Source organism: Chelonoidis abingdonii, chromosome 18, assembly GCF_003597395.2.
Source record: "Chelonoidis abingdonii isolate Lonesome George chromosome 18, CheloAbing_2.0, whole genome shotgun sequence".
Classification (NCBI taxonomy): Eukaryota; Metazoa; Chordata; order Testudines; family Testudinidae; genus Chelonoidis; species Chelonoidis abingdonii.
In genome coordinates, this window is record NC_133786.1 from 14196349 (window position 1) to 14217602 (window position 21254).

At 41.6% G+C, this 21254-nt stretch overlaps 1 protein-coding gene across 1 annotated transcript in view; it reads left to right on the forward strand.

Moving 5' to 3' along the window:
• Positions 1 to 21254, forward strand: part of LOC116825031 (uncharacterized) — a 43623-nt gene that overhangs the window by 7753 nt on the left and 14616 nt on the right. The window contains exons 6-11 of the mRNA XM_075073442.1: positions 1033 to 1138; positions 1526 to 1672; positions 1915 to 1975; positions 2398 to 2564; positions 2674 to 2784; positions 3999 to 4107. Coding sequence (XP_074929543.1) covers positions 1033 to 1138; positions 1526 to 1672; positions 1915 to 1975; positions 2398 to 2564; positions 2674 to 2784; positions 3999 to 4107 — 701 coding nt within the window. The remainder of the gene's footprint in view (positions 1 to 1032; positions 1139 to 1525; positions 1673 to 1914; positions 1976 to 2397; positions 2565 to 2673; positions 2785 to 3998; positions 4108 to 21254) is intronic.

A 21254-nucleotide genomic window follows, 5' to 3' on the forward strand; every position in this document is an offset into this window, starting at 1 on the left:
CTTGATACAGAGATAATTTTTATGTCTTTTTCTTTCTTTTTATATAAAGCTTTCTTTTTAAGACCTGTTGGATTTTTTCCTAGTTAAAGCTCGCCAGAGAATTGGTGGGGAGGAAGAAAACAGGGGGGAAGGGAAAATCTTTTTGTGTCAGAGTGCAAAGCTTATCTTTGCAGGGACTCTGACTGAGGGTGAAAGAAACTTGATCTCTCTGTTCTGCAATTCAAGGAATTGAAATAGGGTGATCGTCCATGGCCATCCAGGGAGGGGAAGCTGGGGAGGAAATAAAAAGGAGACAAGGGGAGGGGGTTATTTCCTTTTGTTGTAGACTCAGGGCATCTGAGTCTTGGGGTCCCCCAGGGAAGGTTTTGGGGAGACCAGAGTGCGCCAGACACTGGGAAATCTGGCTGATGGCAGTGCTATCAGATCCAAGCTGGTAATTAAGCTTGGAGGTTTCATGCAAGCACCCACATTTTGGACGCTGAAGTTCAGAATTGGGATTTATGCTTATGACAGAAAACTAGTGTTGCCAGTTCTGCAGAAGTCTCCAAGAATTAAAGATTAATTTTTCATTAAAGATTATGTTGTGTGATGAAACTTCCAGGAATACATCCAGCCACAACTGGCAATCCTATAGAGAACTCTGGTAAGGGAGGATGGGGAAATACGGTCTATATACAACCCCTGGCAGGCTGGATGTTGGGGGGGGTCTCTGAAATACAGAGGGATGAGAGACAAGTGCACGGGGAGCTTTTGGGGTGAAATGGAGGGATGCAACTAGCCCCTGGTATGTGCAGTGATCTCAGCCTACAGACCTACAAAGTATGTGTGCCCTCCCTCACCCCCTCAGCTAATAGAAAGTAAAGAATAAATGACTGAAATACCGAACTGTCCCCAAAGTTTTTGATGCCTTATTTTACACACTGAAAAAAAATGGTTCCTTTTGCTTTAAGATACCACCCCTGTGGTTATTTTTGAAACCTTGCCCACATTTGCTGAATGCTCTAATGCATTACAGACCTTGTTCTATTCCAGGCTCCTGCACAAGGCTGTCACTCAAGGAAGGAGAGCACTGGCTTATGCACTTGCACAGAGATTTGCATCTCTAAACAAAATTGATGAGAAGGATGCAGCAAAACGGGTATGACGCTAACTGGAAAAAAAAATCAGGCACTTCTCTAGTACATTAAAGGATGTCTAAGCATTTTCCAAACATTGATTTTAAACTCCTAACACCCTAGTCAGCCAGGTATTACTACTGTCATTTTACAGATGGGGAAACTGAGGTACAGAGAGGTGAAATGATTTGCACAAGATCACACAGCAAGTCAGTGGCTGAGCTAGGAATAAAACCCAAGAGTCCTGATACCATGCCCCTCCACCAGTAGACCACACTTCCTTCCCAGAACCAGGAATAGACCCTAAAAGTCCTGACTCCCAGTGTTTTACCCTAGCTGCTAATCCATGCTGCTTAAAGATTTTTCATTTTTTCCACTGTAAATTCTCTCTCTCTCTCTCTTATTATTAGACAGCATTACATCTAGCTGCTGAAAAGAACCAGCACCTGATGGTCAATGATTTGATTTCTCTGGGAGCCAATGTCAATGAACAGGACAGTTTAGGGAAAACACCACTCCATCTGTGTGCAGAGAATGGGTACTTAAGAGTTTTGGATGTAAGTAGAGCTTTAATTTGAGATACAGTGTAATTACACTGTCATATGCACTGGATTTTTCTGCCTGCGTTTTGCAGGAGACACATGCATATTATGCCATGCAAAATGTAAGATGTCTCTATATATATGAGAAACCATGCCACCAGAGAGGAACTGGTGTCACTATTATTGTTTTATTGTACTGTGGCAGTGCCCAGAAGCCACAATCAATATTTACAATCTCTGCATCCTCCTCCTTTCAGGTTCTGAAAAAATGTAAAGAAGGTGGCATACATGTGGAAGTGAATCTAACTGACCATTATGGTAAGAGATGCCATTTTAACTACAGTGAAGCTTATTGTAGACTCTTCTAAGGCTCCAAATTCTGGCTTTACTCTAGGCTAAGTAATTTTAAACCCCAGAAATTAGGTAGGAAATATCAAGTTGGCAATATTTGCCAGCAACACCCTGCTGGGAAGGGCTGAATTCTTCCAGCTCACTGAGGCTAGTGCTTTGCTATGCCACTGGGATATAAAAAAAGGTAAAAGTGGCTCTCTACAGGTAGAAGCTCCAGGGTGAGGGCTGAGTAGTTCTGGGGTAAGACCCCTGGGAATAGCTAAGTCTGGGAAGAAAGCTTGAGTTGAACATTATCTAATTGTTGGTGTTTTTGTTAAAACCAAAATACCCAAGCATTTGGATTTAGTCCCCAGCAAGTGACTGATATAATTGTGGTTCTTCCTATTCAGGTTTAACACCATTACACTGTGCAGTTCTTGCTCACACCGCATTATTGAGGGAGTCTCAAAAAGTCACCTACCACAGTGACATGCAAAAGTTTCTGCAACTGCACAAAGATAAAATTCTTGAGGGGATTAATTGTTTATTACAAATGGGAGCAAACCCTGGGCTGCAGGTGAGTGTCAATATCCGCGTAAATCACTTGTTTACTTGTTTTTCCGGGTGGATGGGAGGGTGGGCGGGTTTCATTTCCCTCCCTTAATTTCAGATTCCTTTTTTCATAGAAACCAAAATCGTGTCAAGCTGCCACTCACTTTCTAAGAATCCAGGAAAATAAGGAGATGATGTGTTTCTTCCAATCTCATGGCCCCAAAAGGGAGGACTTTCTCCAGGAGGTAATTCCGTTAATTTGGTGAAAAGATAATTGCAGAGGATATACAGAGTTAACATCCAATAAAGAAAACACCGTAGTTTAAGCTATAAATATATCTAAACACAATGGCTGAGGTTCTGGCTGTGCATGTAGGTGGCCCAACCAAAAAGGGTACTGTTCAGAGGGAGGGGCACTATGATGGCTTTCTCCTACCTTTGTACCCTCCCTATTCTGGGTTGTTGTAGGGGCTACTCTAATTTACAGCATTCTCCCTCCCCACCAGGACTGCCAATGGGGTACACCACTGGCTGCAGCAGAGTCTCCATCCCCACAGTCTACACCTGGACTTTTGAGGGGGCCAGCGCAGGGAAGCTGCACCAGGATAATTCTATCCTGCTGACTTTCGTGACCCCATAAGCTGCCATAACGCACAGTAATCTACAAGAGCTTAATGCAGACAAGATGTAATTTTGTTAATATTTATTCTAACCCATGTCAATGAAATATCAGCACCATCCAAAACCTACACTACAAAAATAGAATATATTTGAAATTATCTTCTGGGTCTTAGTGCATCTTGCAAAAGTTTTGCCTGACTCTTTGGTTGTAAGTGCCTTGGGGCGGGAACCAAGTTTCCAACCCTGAAAATACTTACTCAGGTGCTTAACTGTCCACAGAATTGTGTCCAATGGTGAAATCCTACCCCACTGAAGCCAATAGGAGTTTTGCCATTGACTGCAGTAGAGCCAGAATTTCACCTTAAGTCTATCTGTATCTTGCCAAGGGCAGAGCAACAAACCATCAGTACTGAAGAAATTGTAATAATCCTGGATCCTTCTCAGTCCCTTTCTTAACTTTTTCATTGACTGACTATGCCTCATAAAAGCCTCTAGTCTGCAAAGATTCCTGGAAAGCCAGCAAGACAATTAACATAACAATAGTGATTATTCGTTGTACATGTATGTTTAACAGTAAACATGCCTCCTTAATATTTGTGTTCCTTAGGAAATAAATGTGGGAGGGGCAATAAGAATAATTTCAACCCAGATTTTAATGGATTCCTTTATCACTAAATGAAAGAGACTATTGAACTTGCCATCTTCTGTCCACAGGGGTTAGAGTAGAGTAAGGAATCTGGCCCCTGCATGTCAGGACCTGAGTGTATCCATAGTGAGGAAATGAGTTCATGATGATGAGTGAAAATGCTCGACTGTTTTGGATGCTTCGTTTGTACAGGACTGTGGCTTGCCAAACATACTGAGTGGAGGGGCCCTTTCATATTTACAAGAAATGTCTGAGCTTCTTTCCTCTTCATCTTCAAATGTCTCTGGCCATGTTTTTAAAGGCAAATTGTGATGAAGGCAACTGTGCTGCATAGTTAAGGGCATCCTAACTGAATAGCTGTAGTGTAGAAGCTGCTTACATAGGGTTGCCAGATGTCCGGTTTTCGACCAAAAGACCTGGTTGAAAACGGACACTGGCAGCTCTGGTCAGCACCTCTGACGGGGCCATTAGAAGTCTGGTGAGTGGTGCACCAGGGCTAAGGTAAGCTCCTTGCCTGCTCTGGCTCTGCGTGGCTCCTGGAAGTGGCCGGCCTGTCTGGCTCCTTAGTGCAGGGGCAATCGGGGAAGCTCTGTGCGCTGCCCTCACCCCAAGCGCCACCACCACAGCTACCATTGGCTGGGAACCGTGGCCAGTGGGAGCTATGGAGGCAGTGCCTGCAGGTGTGGCAGCCATGCAGCGCACAGAGCTGCCTGGCCGCTCCTCCATCTAGGGGCCAAACATGGTGGCTGCTTCTGGGAGCAGCGAAGAGCCAGGGCAGGGAGGGAGCCTGCCTTAGCCCCACTGCGCCACCGACCAGGAGCCGCCTGAGGTAAGCAGCGCCTGGCTGGACCCCGAACCCCTTGCCCCAGATTGGAACCCCTTCCCACACCCAAACCCCCTCCCACAACCTAACCCCCTACCCCAGCCCTGAGTCCCCTCCCACACCCAAATTCCCTCTCTGAATCCACACCCCTCACCCCCTCACACACTCCAAACCCCTTTGCCCCAGCCCAGATCCCCTCCTGTACCCCAAACCCCTCATCCCTGGCCCCACCCCAGAGCCCATACCCCCAGCTGAAGCCCTCACCCCAACCCTCTGCCCCAACCCAGTGAAAATGAGTGAGGGTGGGGGACAGCAAGTGAGCGACGGAGGGAGGGGGGCTGGAGTGAGTAGGGCTAAGGCCTCAGAGAAGGGGTGGGGCATGAGCGTTTGGTTTTGTGCAATTAGAAAGTTGGCAACCATATGCTCACCTCTCAAATAGTATTCCCCCCCACCCCGGCCAGGATCCCTACTTTCAACCCTGTAACCCTCATTCCTGTTCAATCATTTGCTGTCCCCTGAACGTAGTTAAACCCTGGGCTTAGTGGTTTCTCCCCTTAGGCTGAGGGTGGGGCCTTCAGCTGCGGGTGGGCTAGCACCCATCCACCTTCCTGGAACCTGAGTAGGTTTAAGATAGTATCATACGGCTTGATCCAAAGCCAGTGTAGTCAAGGAGAAAAATGTCTACTGATTTCAAAAGACTTTGGATCCGGCCCAGAGTTCTGCACTGTACTGAATTCACCTTTGCCTGCAGAGACAGGCAGAAAAAAAACAGAGAATAAATAAAACAAGACAGCTACTATTGAACTGAATGCTTTGTTTGTTTGTTTGCCTTCTAGGAATGTGCCAGTAGGTTCATTATTCCTATTTCATGCTCCACAGCTGTTGCTGAGGAACAGCCAGAAAACAGACAGTAAAAGTCTTCTGAATGTTAAAACTTGAGCTGCTGATGAAGACACCACCACCACCACCACACCCCCCCAGCCCCCCCACCAGAGAGCCCAGAATTGGACTAATAGAAATTAGAGAGGAAAAAACTCAGAAGTTTTCAAACTCAGGCATCTAATGTTAGGTGCCTTAAATACGTGGCCTAGTTTTCAAAAGCACTGAGCACTCACATCTCCCTGTGAAGCCAGTTCAAGTTGTGGGAGGTCAGAACTCTGAAAATTGAGCCATTACAAAATAAGTGTCTAATTTTGAAAATGTTGACCATAGATCTCTGGAGTCCAACCCCCTAAGTGCCAGTACAGGATTATTCCCTACCATATGAGTTTAATTTTCAAAGATGCTAAGCACCTGCAGTGGCATGTAAAGTCAATGGGAACTCCAAGTATGGGGTTATCACAGACTTTTAAGGCATGCACTGAAAAAAATTCCTACAACTGACTGTGTTTTCAACTAAGGGCAAGTTTTTTAAAAATACAATCAGAGTTTATAACAGTAGGAGACTGTATATATAAGTAGTCTGGAACAGTAAAACTGAAATTTTAAAACCATTAATCAATTTTTGTATGATCAACAGAAGAAAAATTTCTTCCATATAACTTTAGATATTTACTCACAATATTCGATGTCATCTTTATACCAAGTAACTTTTCAATTTAAAAAAAATCCAAACTGCTATCACAGAATAATTGGGGATCTGTTAGGAAATTTTAGAGACTTAGTAACTACTTCCCGAAAACCTCAATACTTGTCAGTCTCACTTTGTTGTAAACTGTTATTGTGAATTAACTGGTTTCTGTGAAACTTCCTTGTTTGCTACATATGGAGCAATACATAACACATAAAAATGATTGATCCTCAGCAATCAATTCATATATCCCTCTCTCTTTGAAATAAATGGGAGAGATTTTATTCATGTGTAAACATTGCAGAATCAGGGTTACAGGTAACAAGTACTTACAAATGTGATCTATTTTCCCACTATGTGAATTATGTCTTTGCATTTTGTTTTTAATAAAGAGTCTTCTTCCTCTCATTGAATATTTTTGAGTATTAAGCTCTGAGAGCTACTGTTCAATGGATGATGGATCAGGCCCTAAACTTCTTATCTTTTAATCAGCTAAACAATGTTCTTATATCAAGATTTTTTATATTCAGGTGGTATTTTCCCCCAGAGTGAGGAACAGTGTCTGAATAAGAATTAAACTGCGTATATTTAAAATAAATTATTCTGTATTATATTATATGTTGAATATTCACTTCCTGATTTCCATATATCTCCTCAGTGTTGGATATCGAATGAGATCTTTCTTTCAGAGTTTTACCCAAAATAGAACTATTTTCCTTAATTTGGTTTCTCTTCTATTATATTTCATCCATCTTTACTATTGTTTGCACTTTAACTATAGCTTGGATGAAGGATTTCAGGAGTCATTCCTAGGCTTAGGGTCAGAGAACCTGAACCTACCAGCGGAATTAGGCTTTTCTAGGGATTTGCAATATTTTGGAATTTTAGTTTGTTTTTTAAAAGAAAAGATCATGGTGAATGTTTCAGAGACCACTATATACAATAAATCATCTTGATTTTCTTATACCACATGCCTGATAGAACTCGGAATATTGTATCACTTTATTAAACTGAGAAATAAGAATTAAGGACTAGATCTAGCCTCCACTGAAGTCAATGGAAAGACTTTAATTGATTTCAATGGCCTTTAAATCCTGGAATACAACTAAAAAAGTACAAATGAGGCAGCATAATAATAGAGATTTTAACCTGTATTAGCGATCCTTTGTACTGAAGACAAATCAGTTGTGGACTTCACAGATAGAAGTGTAAAGAGTACAGAATCAAGATGTGCAATAAGAACATAGTACATAGTATTATTTCCATGGGATCTGTGTGTGTGAGGGCAGAACTTGAACCTTGAACTTTTGATTTGTATCTCTTATTAAATATTATGCTCAAAACTGAATTAACCATTGTAAAAATATATAATTTACAGGCTGTGTTTTAATTGCATGAAGACTCAGTGAGAACTTTGTCTAATATGCAAGGAATTATATTCCACCATTTCTTACTGTCAATAAATGCTGATAATTTCACTGTCATGTATTTACTGTGTTACCCATTGGTATCAGTGTTGTATTACATTATAAAGTAAAAGATACTTAGAAACTTGGAAATAAGAGCATTTTATGCACTAACAATCTGCTTAAATTAGTCATTATTAAAAAGGGAGTAATACCACCATTACCAAAAGTAAAGAGAGAGATTCTTAAACCAGATTTTGGTCTAAACAGAGAGCCTTGGTTTTTAGACCGTCACTCTACCAAGGAATCTGTTTGTATCCTATAAACATTCCTATACCAACTCTGCAAATAGTGTAGTTCTTATTTACAAGATGTGAAATTCAAGCTATAAAACTGATCTTAATGTGCTCCTTTTATTCATTCCTCACACTTTTACATGAGAACTTCCTAAAGAACTGGAACGTAGAAATAGGATAGATGTTCTTTTAAAAAAAAATTTCTCTCTCACTTGTCTCACCCACTTAAATGTATTTTATAATCACGTCTCAAAATTTCTAGCTTCAGATCAGAAACTAATCTGTGATTCAGGGAACCAGAGACTTCACTAATGCAAGAGTTCATAGAAGGAGAGGCTGTTTTAACGATCAATCGCATAAAATATTTCAGGCCAAAAAGGGGCATTCCTGGGAAAGAAAAAGGCTTAAAATGGGAATTGTCTTTCATGGAAAAAAATATTGCACTTCTATAACTTTTATCTAAGTATCGCTACACTTCAAACATTTATAAAGCCTCATACCAGTCCTATTGGGTAAGATCTGAGATATAAAGGGCTCACTTTCTCTACCACTGAAGTGCAACCCTATCTGTGTAGAACATGGTAGATCTTTAACACCAGCACAGAACACAATAGTTTGATGGGAAGTGAAGAACACAGTATCTAACTGGGGAATTTGGGGAGGCAGTACATAATTACCAATATTGCAATTTGGCCAGGACACTTATGTTAACTCCCTGATTCATACAGAAGTTGAGTATAGGATCTTTAATGACCACAGTTGTTCCAACTCAACATTTCTCTTTTACATCTCTTTGGAAAAAGGACACCCTCGGGCAATGCAACTCCCTGACACCGTGCTTGGTACAGATTCATTACTGATTCAGAGGGAAGGCTGCTGCTTACTGGATCACCAACACTATTGCCAGTTGCCCCCAAGTGTTCCTTGTAGATCTCCTCTCTAAGAATTGTCCCAGCGCAGCCCTGCTTAGCATAGGAAAGGTAACAGGATCACATCAAAAGGTGCGATAGTCTTTCCAAACTTAACTAAATAGCCTCTCCCATGACTTTGTAATGAAGAAATGAGATGGGTTTGCAATACAGGTTCAGGTCTTAAAGCGCAAAAATCAAACAAACTATTAAATGCAAAAAAAACACCATTTTCAGGCAACATATTAGTCCAACCAGCAAGTGGCATTACTTTAAGACAAAAAGGAAGTGCAGGGACCTGGCATTTGAATGCAAAAGTCAATCTGTAGCAAAGACAGAGACAAAAAAAGCACCTGGATCAGATGTAATGCCTTAAATGCCTTTTGGGGAATTTTTGCATCAGGAGAAAGGACGTTCATTATGAAACTGTTGAAGACATGCTATGACTTGAAGAGGAGTCGAGTGAACTACTACATTCAGTGCAGAGGATTTATCTACCTACAGAACAGCACTGTTACATACTGGACATATTTGGATTCAGAGGTTAGGACTGGGACAAAAAGACTGTCAGTGTAAACAAAAGACAAGGTGAATATGATCCCCTTTGAGTTACAGAACCCTATAGTAATTTGAGTCAGTTCACAGCTGTCTCCTTTCACAGAGATTTTGTATTTAATATTAGTTGGTCTCCTGTAAGAACAATGTCCTGAGGTTGTCTATCCTTCCACACTGTGTGTGGGAACTGCAGGCAAGAGAGATCTGCTGCGTTCCCAGAGGAAGGAAACCTCCCCTTCCAACCTAGGGTGACCAGAGAGCAAGTGTGGGGGGAAAAAAAAGGGGTGGTGGTCAATAGGTGCCTATATAAGACTAAGCCCCAAATATTGGGACTGTCCCTATAAAATAAGGACATCTGGTCACACTATTCTAAGGACACGGAGCAGCAGTGAAGCTACTTCACATAATCACAGATGTAATAACCCTTGCAAATATAATACTTCCCTCCCTAGCAATGCTAGAGTGCAGATATCTGCTAAGTAGCTTCTTTGGCACATACGAATGTCATTCTAGTAATCTTCAGAAAACATTATTAACATACATGTATAGTGTCGTCTGTTTTCATAACACCTTGCAAAAAGAGATAAGGCACATTCTTGGCTCCCAAACAGCTTGCAGTCTACCTATGACTACTAGACAAATACTCACCAGTTATGGGGTAATGGTTCAGGAGAGGGTGACTGAGGGGATTACAGAGGATGAGAAGAATGGAGGGATTTCATTTAGGAGTGAGAGGGTGCTTGGCAAACAAGAGAGACATTATTCCAGGCATTAGGTTCAGCATGATGGAAGATGCAATATGGTGAGTGGAACCCAGAAATGTCAGAGAAGAGATTCTGATCCACATTCTCAACAGCATGTAGTTCTGTTCAGCAACAAAGAAACCCCACCTGTGGTTCCCTGATTTTAGAATCAGTTTTACAGCAGTTACAGCCCAGAGGAAAGCAGCCTGAGAGGTGCTTTAATCTACTATGGCTACTTCTGCTCCACACTAAGGAAGTGCCCACCAAGGAACTGTGCTCTGGCAGACTCCTTTCCCACATGCTATGCCAAGGGCTGCAGGCATAGTGATGTAGAACCTGGCTATACCAGTTCTCTGCCTGCTGGGGAATTCCTCATTGGAGAAATCTGGCAGCTTTCTGGCCCCCTTGTAATACCAGCACAGTGAAAGGGGGACTGTTCTCAGTAGAGAATCCAGATCTCTTTCTCCTTTCATCCCAAGAAATACACCTCTACCTTGATATAACACTATCCTCGGGAGCCAAAAAATCTTACCGTGTTATCGGTGAAACCGCGTTATATCGAACTTGCTTTGATCCACCAGAGTGCGCAGCCCTGCCCCCCAGAGCACTGCTTTACTGCGTTATATCCAAATTTGTGTTATATCGGGTCGTGTTATATCGGGGTAGAGGTGTATACTAAAAGGAATATGTCCTGGAGACCATGCATTGTAATGTATACAGACCAGTTGGTGTAAAAACACTATATGACAAGTGACGAGTGCCAAAACAAACAGTATCTCTCTGATGCAACCAACTTCAGTTGAAAAATACTATATCCTAAACAAACAACAGCAAAGTAAAAGCCAATGGTATGATTTTTTTTTTTTTAACTAATTTCTTGACTAGCACAGAGGATTTACTTTTTCATATCACAGACAAGTCAGGAAAGAGGACAATCCTTCTGCATCATGGGAAGTCACGTTAATGATCATAAAAACCTCTCCCTGCCACTTCTAGAATAACAGGCAGCAGCTGTCTTTCAGGAGAAAAAGTCTACCCAGGGATTTCTGTGAGAAGACAGCCTTCCCTGTTCCCTCCTTTCCCACCCCAGATCTAGCTGCACTAGATGAGGGCAGATGGGCTCATCTGCATGGAGAATAAGAGAAGACAAGGTTCTGAGCCAGGGAGGAGGCTAATGTCTTGTCTAATACAGATTCTTTTGGAGCTGTTGGACAATATTTGTTTTCTGCTTTGTTTGTTATTCAGGAAACTTGGAAACAAAATGATTCAATTCAAGCAAAGTGTGTTTCTGTGGCTGCACGGAAGGGGCTAGATGAAATGCACTGAGAATGGAACTGGCTGGCATGTGGCATTTGGGCTGAAATTCTAATTTCCTGAGTAAAGCTGAGATCTTTGAGTGGGGGAACCATGCAAATGTTGGGAGGAAAGACTCTTCCACCCAGAACAGAAAGCAAGTCCCTTAGCTTGTAGGAAAAGCTATAATATGATGTGCCCTACCGCAAACCCACACACACAGTGTTATGATGCAGTGCTTCCACACAGTTCATAGATCCACTGGCCATTCCCCCCTCTTCCTCCTAAATCTCTCCTGAGGAGAGAGGCACTGCACTGCTTGGTTCCATGGCACTCAAGAGCCTGCAAGATTCAGTCCTAAATGCATCAGTTCAGGTCTGAGATCCTGGTCTTTGTGACTGGACAATAGGATTCAACACAGAAATGTGAATTAGTTCCTTTGGTTACTAGCAGTTTACTAGCCTCGGGCTGAGCACTTTTCCGCCTTTTTATTTTAAACCCACTTGCTGAGCTCTCTCTCAAAGGGGGCAGCGGTAACAGTGGGTCTATCTGGAAGAGATCTGGGAGCAGTTGCTGAAGAAAAGTGAGGGTGTTTTTACCTTCTAAACTCTCTCTGATGCCTGAAATACGAAGATTATTTCTTCTTGCCCTGGCTTCCAAATCATCCAATTTGCCCTCACTGACACCTCTGGGGAAGACATTTCCCCCTTTCTCTCCTTTGTTTCAATGGCCATTCTCTGGGGCTCATCTTCTGAGTCAGCCATTTGGGATGTGATGTCTGAGATATCATCTCTCAGGGGAGGAGGGTCTGTGAAAATGTTGTCCAATTTCTCTACCAGGAAGGTCCTTTGGCCTTGCTGTACTGTGACATCGAGGAGTCTGTTTTTGGGGGGGTCAAATCCAGCCTCCCTTTATGCCTTTGTTTGTCGTTCATATCCAACTATGATGATCTTGGAAGTCTTCAAGGAGCTTTAATTTTTAATTTTTGAAAGCTCCAACGCAATGAGGTATCCAAAATAACTACCACATTTCACGTGACGAGAGCAAAGAATGGGAACCAAAATGCCATTGTCTCCTGGTTACTACATGACCTCACCCAAACATTCACTAGTGACAGAGCTCTAAGCACAGAAAAGTATGCCTTATCAATTAATACAAAGTTTAGTGGCAGGTTTTGAATTTTAGGTGCCATTCATTATGAATATGTATATTTTATGGAACCCGTCAATTCCGCTGCTGCTCAAAAAGGCCTGAGTGTGAGCCCTTCCACACACTGGTGAACAGTTGCTCACATGAGTAACCGGACACCAGTGGGAGTAAGCAGTTTATAACCTGACCTTAAACCACACACATTTTGGGAGCATTAAACTAGTGAGACTAAACCACAGTTTTTACACGGCATCAAATACACAATTACATGGATACTGAGAGTTAAATCTGCCACAGCTCCCTTAACTTAGTCTGTTTATTTCTACCTATTACATCACAAGGGCTGAGGTTATACTTCCTGTGCAGATCTCTCAGGCCTTTATGTAATATTTCACTAGAAGTGAGAGCATAAATGAATTTTTACACCTTTCTACAGTCTGTGGTAAAATCCCATTTTAATCAAGCAAGAAATACCTGGCTATGAGTTGTTTTGCTCACATGCTAGTAAGACATTAGAAAACTGAGATCTTGAGATAAACAGTAATTAGTCCCATGCATGCTAAGGGCTTTGTGAATATGTTGGCAACCACTGAGGAATCATTTTCTAATGCCTGCAGGTGTACGTGTTTGAGCCACAGGTAATATGACCTTTCCATTTCGCTGGAATCATTACTCATCCATAAAGGCATTTCCGCCATGATCGAATGCCAGATAATCAGCTTCTCTGGAACCGCGCAATTCTTAGAATTCTCAGCCAGACGTTGTCGCGTATAATAAAATACACACACGCAGTTAAAGTCCATCTCAAGTATATTTACATAAACTATGCAGTTGTCTGATGTTGGACTTTAACTTTGCATGTATATGAACTGTTATACTGAGAAGAATTTCTCCCTACTTTGCTAATATTATCAGATGCACTTTAGCACAGAAACTCAATGGCAAAACAATGTATTGTGTATTGTAATGACAATCATGTATCCATAATGAATTAATCACAAAGTATATTGTGGTTTGTTCAGGCCAGATTTTGACTAGGACTACATACCCAATAAGAACTCCCTTTACACCTCTATGTGAGCTAACCAGACACTGGGTCCAACACAGAGAAGTAAAGGGGGCTATGCACCTGCTTACTTCTTTTTCAGAGTAGGTGGGCAGTGAGTACATGGACTGTTGACTCCACCTCCCCCAATGCCAAGGCCAGCACAGCTGAGCCAAAGAAGGGGAGGGAACACTAATTTACTGCTGCCATAGGCCACTAACAGATAACTTCCATCCTGAGGGTAGAAGTGTGTGCGTGGGGGTGGGGGAGCGGACTGTGATTTTCAGAGTCATTATGCCTTCCAGTGCTACTCTTTAGTGATGCAACTTAAATGCCATCCTTGGCTCAGGGCTGTGCATAGTGTGACAATCAAGCCCTTAAACTGGTCAGCTTTTGAAATATGTAAGCATCTCCTAAATATTCCCTCAGTCAACTTGTGCAATGCAAACATAACAGCATCTAGCATTAATTGGCCTCCTTTACAAGAGCCAGAGGCTCTTGTGAATGTTATCTGGAAAACATTTACATGGAAAGTAATAATGTATGTCAACATGGCTCAGAGATAGGTTTGCATATGTGCCTCCAGGCGAAGGTTTTACCCTACCTGGAGCTATGTGAACAAATTATCTCCTTTCTTTAACAACTCTAATTAACCTTTTATACAGGAAGCTAAACCAACCTGCTTAAACTGTCCTATTAACCATAACCCATTACAAACATGCTGACATCTCACTCAGTTTGTTATGCAGAGAATAATGTAATTAGAATTACAAATTATTTTTGAACAATAATTCCCAGAAATGCAATAAGAATATAGCAGAAATCATCTTTGTTTAGGTTTCACTCACACCACTACGTTACAGACACACTTCAACCTTCAGTTGCCTTAGGGTTTGTCTACATACACAAGTTCTACTGTTTTATTTGTACCTCTATAGTTAAAGAGGTCCTACCCCCTCTAATACGGTCACAGAAATCAGTATAATGGTGTTTTATGTCAGTAAAGTCATATCCATAAAAGGAGGGGAATAAGATACACCGGTATATGGTATTTTTATATTAATACAATTGTGTCTATGTTCTTGGTTGACCCTAATAGAACTATTTTGGTTTAAAAAAACCCACACTCTAACTGAAATAGTTACAATACAGCAACAAACTGGATTAAGAACAGGTCTTAATTACCAGTTTCACAGTGGATTAGAGTGGGGTGGTCGCATAAAAGATATTTGCTCTACCACTTAAGAGATACATTGAGCAAGCTTAAAAATATAATTAGTTACTAGGTTCTCTCCTTTTTACAATAACATGTTACATTTAATTGTCTGTTCCCCTATCCCATCCACTTTCCTACACTTGTTTTAAAATAAGAGGGAGCAATGGAACTTGAGCTCCCTGGTTGCATTGGATGCTCTCTCTCATTTTATTTCTTTGAAGAGTAAAGTCAAGAAAAAAAGATGATTAGAAAGAAATCTGCCTCTATCTCTGTCACTGGGAGAATTGCATGCAGTATTGTTGTAGCCATGTTGGTCCCAGATATTAGACAGACAAGGTGGTGAGGTAGTATCTTTCATTGGACCAACTTCTGTTTGTGTGAGATACAAGCTTTTGAGCTTACACAACGCTCTTCTTCAGGTCTGAGAGCTCTCCCTTCAAGAGCAATTTAAGTTCTAGCTGCACCTGTTCCTGATTTAATCAGGGCCACCCGGGGGGTGTGGGGGAGCTAGTGGGGCAATTTGCCAAAGGCCCCAGGCCCCACAGGGGACCCCACAAAAATGTCTGAGGCTCCCCCCAGCCCCAGCCCCGCCTTCCCCCATCCCCCAACACCTCAGTGCGCCGTGTCCAGGAGAGGCCCTGGACAGTGCTGCAGCAGAGTGGCTCCAGCGGGACCTGAGCTCCTCCTGCTCAGAGCTGCATTGTAAGGTTGCAAGCTCCAGCAGGCTGAGCGGAGGGAGCTCAGGACGGAGCCACGCCACTGCAGCGCTGTCCAGGGATAGGGGGCAGGGCCAGGCTATTTGGGGAGGCACAGCCTTCCCTACCTGGCCCTTCATACAATTTTGGAACCTCAGTGTGGCTCTCGGGCCAAAAAGTTTGCCCACGCCTACTGTAATGTCTCAATTCAATCGTATGATACCCCTTTTTCATTTTAAAATATGGATCGGTTCGTTGTTAAGATAAGAAACAGAGCAGACAAGCTGTTCATGTGAAAGAGCCTTTTTGAAACCAGCACATATAAAAAAACAAAGAAGTACAATGTCCCAACAGGCGCCTCGACTCACTCATGATTTTGTACATTGAACAAGAATTGGCTTTGTCAGTTAATTACAATGATGTGATTGAGGAATTTAAGTCCATAATACCTCATGAGCAACGTCTCATTCTCTAGGACAGGAAGTTGAAGAAACCTTAATCTGTTTTGGTCAATTTGGGTTAGCTCCTTATCTGGTTAAAGATAAAGATCATGAAAATTGACTGTCACTTTGTATACACCTGCTTATCACTACAGCAAAAATTTGGTATTTTGTGTCTCATTTTTTAAGTAAAGTTTAGTTGTTAATTTTAAAAAAATTAAGTTTAGTTAAGTTTTAGTTTCTTTAGTTTTTTTGATGAATAAAAATGTCCTTTATGATTGAGTATTCAATAAATGTTCACCTTTAAAAAAAATAAATAAATAAAATTCCCTAGGTGCACACCATAATGAAATGTGCTACACAGCCTATGTGGGCAATGTTTCTTGATGTTGCCAAAGCGTAACGAAGTGATATAAAGTAAAATTTAGAGTAATTTTGCAAGATATTCTCCCTCCTGTGCACGATGGTCATGACAGGTACTTCAACATCTATTTTAATTTCCATTGCAGTTCAAATTGTTCTGCAACACACAGGGTACATGCGAATTTTTTCAATTAATTACCTGTAACAGTTTGGATCACAGAAACCCCCCTGGGACCTGCCACCTACTGTGCTTAGACTACTTCTACCCCTGCTTTCCCTGCCAGCTCAGGACTCCAGCACCCTGTCTCGCTGAGCCAGACACTTCCATCTGCTGCAACAAAGACCCAGGGTCTGAATTACTTGCCCCAAAGCTGCAGGTTTACCCGAAAGCAGCTAACAGAAGTGTTCCTGTCTTTAACACTCAGATGCCCAACTCCCAATGGGGTCTAAACCCAAATAAATCCGTTTTACCCAAACCCCTTAAGCTGAATACAGGGTAAACTACATAATGTATCGCCTCTAATAACACGATCAGAAGAGAATATGCAACAGATGAATCTTGCTTCCCCAGGTATTAATACATACCTGAGTTAATAAGTAAAAAAGTGATTTTAATTAAGAATTAGAAGTAGGATTTAAGTGGTTCCAAGTAGTAACAGACAGAAACAAAATAAGTCACGTAAGCCAATAAAAATAATGTGCAAATCAAAATGTCTAATCAAACCACTGAAATATCAGATAGATCCTACCAGTATGCCAGAATGCCAGTTTTACAGATATCTCTTTGAAGCCTGAGGTCCAAAGCCAAATGATCAAACAGCCCCTTGACACATGTCTTTGTTACCAGTTTCTTCAAGTATGGGGGAGGGGGGCTCTCTATTTAGTGCCAAGATGAAAACCACCATGGAGGGGTGTGAGTCTCCAAGGTTTAAATGAGACCTTTTTCTGTTGGTAGAGACCCCTCCTCAGTCACATGCACAGTCCAGCTCCAAGATGGAGTTTAGGGATTAAACTGGGCAAGTCACATGTCCATAGAGCAATGACTCACAGTTTTTACAGGTAGCCATCCACTGTTTACCATGCTACCTTGAACAGAAATACTCAAGTAGACTTCGGGCTTGGCTACATTGGCATATTACCAGCGCTGCAACTTTCGCGCTCAGGGGTGTGAAAAAACACCCCCCTGAGCGCTGCAAGATGCAGCGCTGTAAAGTGTCAGTGTAATCAGGGCGGCACGAGCTCCAAAACATTTGTTAGTCTATAAGGTGCCACAGGATTCTCTGCTGCTTTTCTAGCACTTATGGTTTCAGAGGAAAGCTTGAAAATGTGACCCCAGGGCACTCTAAACATTCAAAAAACATAAAAAGGACCCCAATTTAAAAACCAAACCAAATAATACAAATAAAAAATGTGATTTCTAAGCCAATCTCATGATTCTGGGGAGCACGACTCCTGATTTTTGAACATTTGAGGGTGTCAGCGCTGCAAATGTGTATCTTTAGGGTTTGGTGATTTGGTATGTTTGTTTATTTTGCAATCAAGATTAATATATCAGGTTTGATCTCAAGCCCACTAGAAATAATAAGGGAAGAAGGCTCAATGACAGCTGCAGCTCTAAGTCCAAAGCACTCCCTCCTAGTACAAAAATTCCTATTTAGTTTCTTAGTTCCCCTCGCCCTTAGTATTATCAAGAGAACTTGGACATAAAACAATTGAATAAAAACAACCAGAAGAAGAACTCCCTAAAACAGCATCAGCCTCCACTCTTAGAACATTATCCATCTCCACTGGGGTCTGAGCTTTCCCTCCTCCCATTAAAATACTTTTTGTCCAGCATTCCTAGCAGAAGCAAGGGAAGTGACCGACTGGCACACACCACAGCCCCTTATGTCAGTTCTGTAAAAATGAGACATTGTATGTTTGTTAGTAACAGTGTTAGTAACCTAGCACCAATTGTTGACAGCTTTTCCACAATTAAGTCTAATCTCATCAGTTCAGGCCCATAGCCACAGGTACACCTTTACCTCGATATAACGCTGTCCTCGGGAGCCAAAAAATCTTACTGCGTTACAGGTAGAACTGCGTTATTTTGATTTGATCCGCTGGAGCACGCAGCCCCGCCCCCCCAGAGCGTTGCTTTACTGAGTTATATCCAAATTGGTGTTATATCAGGTGGCGTTATAATAGGGAAGAGGTGTATTGATATTTGCTGCAGAGACCAAAAGGAGATACAATTATGAAAGAGTTACTATATAAGCCACTGTCCTGAATTATTCCATGTTCTTCATTATAAAACCAAATATATCCCGGATCCTTGGGGTCTGTTCATTTGATGCTATATGCATTATGTTTGCAGATGCTGCTGCAGTACCTATAATTTGGAGGCCTGTCCAGCACTCGGAGAAAGAAAAATCTCTAATGCTATAACCAGCTTCCACTATTCTATTATTTAAAATAGTGCTAACAAGGACAGTCTTGCATTTAAGGCATCCAGCTAGGATGCAGAAAATTTGAGTTCAGTTATCTCTACCACAGACTTCTTGTGAGATCCTGGGCTAGTTATTTGCCCCCAGTCCTACAAACATGTGCATACCTTTATACACTTTATTAGCCCCTTCACCAATAGGAGTGTGTGTGTGTGTAAAGTTACATGCCCACTCATATTTGTGGACTGGGACTTTGATCTCTTTGTAGCTCAGATCCTCATGTATATAATGGGAATAATAATACTTCTCTTTTCTTTCTTCTCTGCTGAGGCTTCGTCTTGCTTTGCCAATATAGCTATACTGGTGTAAGTGTACTGGAAGAGCCCCCAGGATCAGGGCCGGCTTCAGGCCCCAGCGAGCCAAGCGCGTGCTTGGGGTGGCATGCAGCTGGGGGTGGCAGGCAGCTCCGATGGAGCATCCGCAGGCACGCCTGCAGGAGGTTCACCAGAGCTGCGGGACCGGCGAGCTGGAGAGCACTCCCCGCAGCGTACCACAGTGCTTGGGGCAGCGAAATGGCTAGAGCCGGCCCTGCCCTGGGTAGACACAGCTTATGCAGAAAGAAGGAGTTTTTCTGTCAGCGTAATACTACCACCTTCCTGAACATTAAAAATGCATGCCTTATTATTTAATCCACTTTAAATTCAGACCTTCAGTTAATTTGGATTAATTTTCCTTGAGTGTTCCCATGTAGACAAGCCGTAAATTACTTTTGAAAATGTTACTGTAGGCCCAGGTGCTCAAAAATATGTAGCACCTAACTCTCATTGAAAGTGCCTATATACCTGTGGGGATCTAGGCCTTAGTGCCTAAGTCATTTTGGTAATAGGACTTTAGAATAAAATTGACTTTGGCACATATGAGTATAAATCTTATTGAAAGTCAATGGGAGTCAGGGGCTCATGTGCTTTTGAAAATCCCAATAGGTGCTTATCTGCATCTTTAGCAGCATAAATACCTTTGAAAATCTGGCCCATAGACACTTTTGAAAATGTTACCCTCAGATTTGTCATGGCCTAGGTGAAGAGAATCCATAATCTAATTCTGCTTGTTGCAATAAACAACAGAAATAAAACATAAGGATGAACCATCCAAATTATTTTTGTTTTGACAATGTTTAAAGCAATTAAATTATCACTAATTATAGTAAATATGCAGCTACTTCAATCTTTAGCTGATAGTGGCACAGATGATCTTTTACCAGTCTACACAAGAAGCAATGCTGCCATCTGTTGTGGAAAACTACTAATAGGGTGAAAATCCAGTTTTTGCTGGACAATTGGTCCTGCAAAACTTTCCATGCTGCTGTTTAGAAAGTGTAAAAGGATGCAAAAAGGTAAAGCGTTGGGAGACAAGCCTCCGGTATTGTGTTCAAATCTATGCCAATGACTTTGGATGATTAACCTAGCCAAGGTGGAGGGAGAAGAAACAGAAAATAAGGTCATAATAATGAATTGTTGGTGTAAACTATGTAGCCTGCCGCAAAACAAAGTTCATCTCATGCTTAAATTTATGGTAGTTTATTTTTAATTCAGATTTATTTAGAGGGGGGGGATTCATAGATTAAGATGAAGAAGGACAGTTATGATCATGCCCAAAAAGCTCAGGTTCTAGTCACAAAGTTCAGCAACTAGGAATGAGATCCTTGGATCAGAATGGTGAGGAATTGCAGATAAAAACAGCTAAGCATTTGTCCCCAGCCCACTATTCATATTTCACTTGCTAGCTGTTTGCACTGGGCAGGATCCTGCTTCTGTTATATGACCCTGGGGGAAACACAATAAGATCAGGTATCTTTCATAGTTGTTTTATACTGATACGTTCATGTGTCTTAAGTTTCGCTCCCTATAAAATATTCAATGGCTGAAGTGAAAGCCTTCCAGGGTGTATGCATGTTAGTAACTAAGGTTTAAAGAACTGATCATTTCTCTGCTCTGTGCCACAAAAAGATGGCCTATCTTATCTTTATTTTATCCATATTCCTGAGCTTGTCTTGCTGTGCGGGGAATTTGCAACTTCTTCAAAACAATGAGAATTGTGAAAATGGAATCTACTGTACAAGAAGAAAAGAGAATCAGTCAGTCTGTCCAGCAGGTATTTTGAAATAGTTTCTAGCAAACGGATATTAGCCTATTTAAATGTTCTCACAATCTTGTTTCTTGAATTTTTAAAAATATCGTTCAAAAGAATGAAATTCTTCTGACATAGTGTCTGATCTTTATCACTATGATTAGATAACAGACAGAATCCATGACTGGCTGGAATGCTTAGCATGACTACTGCAAGAATAAGTAAAGCTTTCTACATTGTATTCAGTATTTCTGATCTCATTGGAAAGCCATTTCTTGTGGGTTACTGTGGATGTGGAAGGCATTAGAATCAGAAATTAAGGGCCAGACAAGTGTGGCCATTTGTTTTTGCATAGAGAAAGAGGCCTGCAAGACTTGCCAATGAGAAGATTTT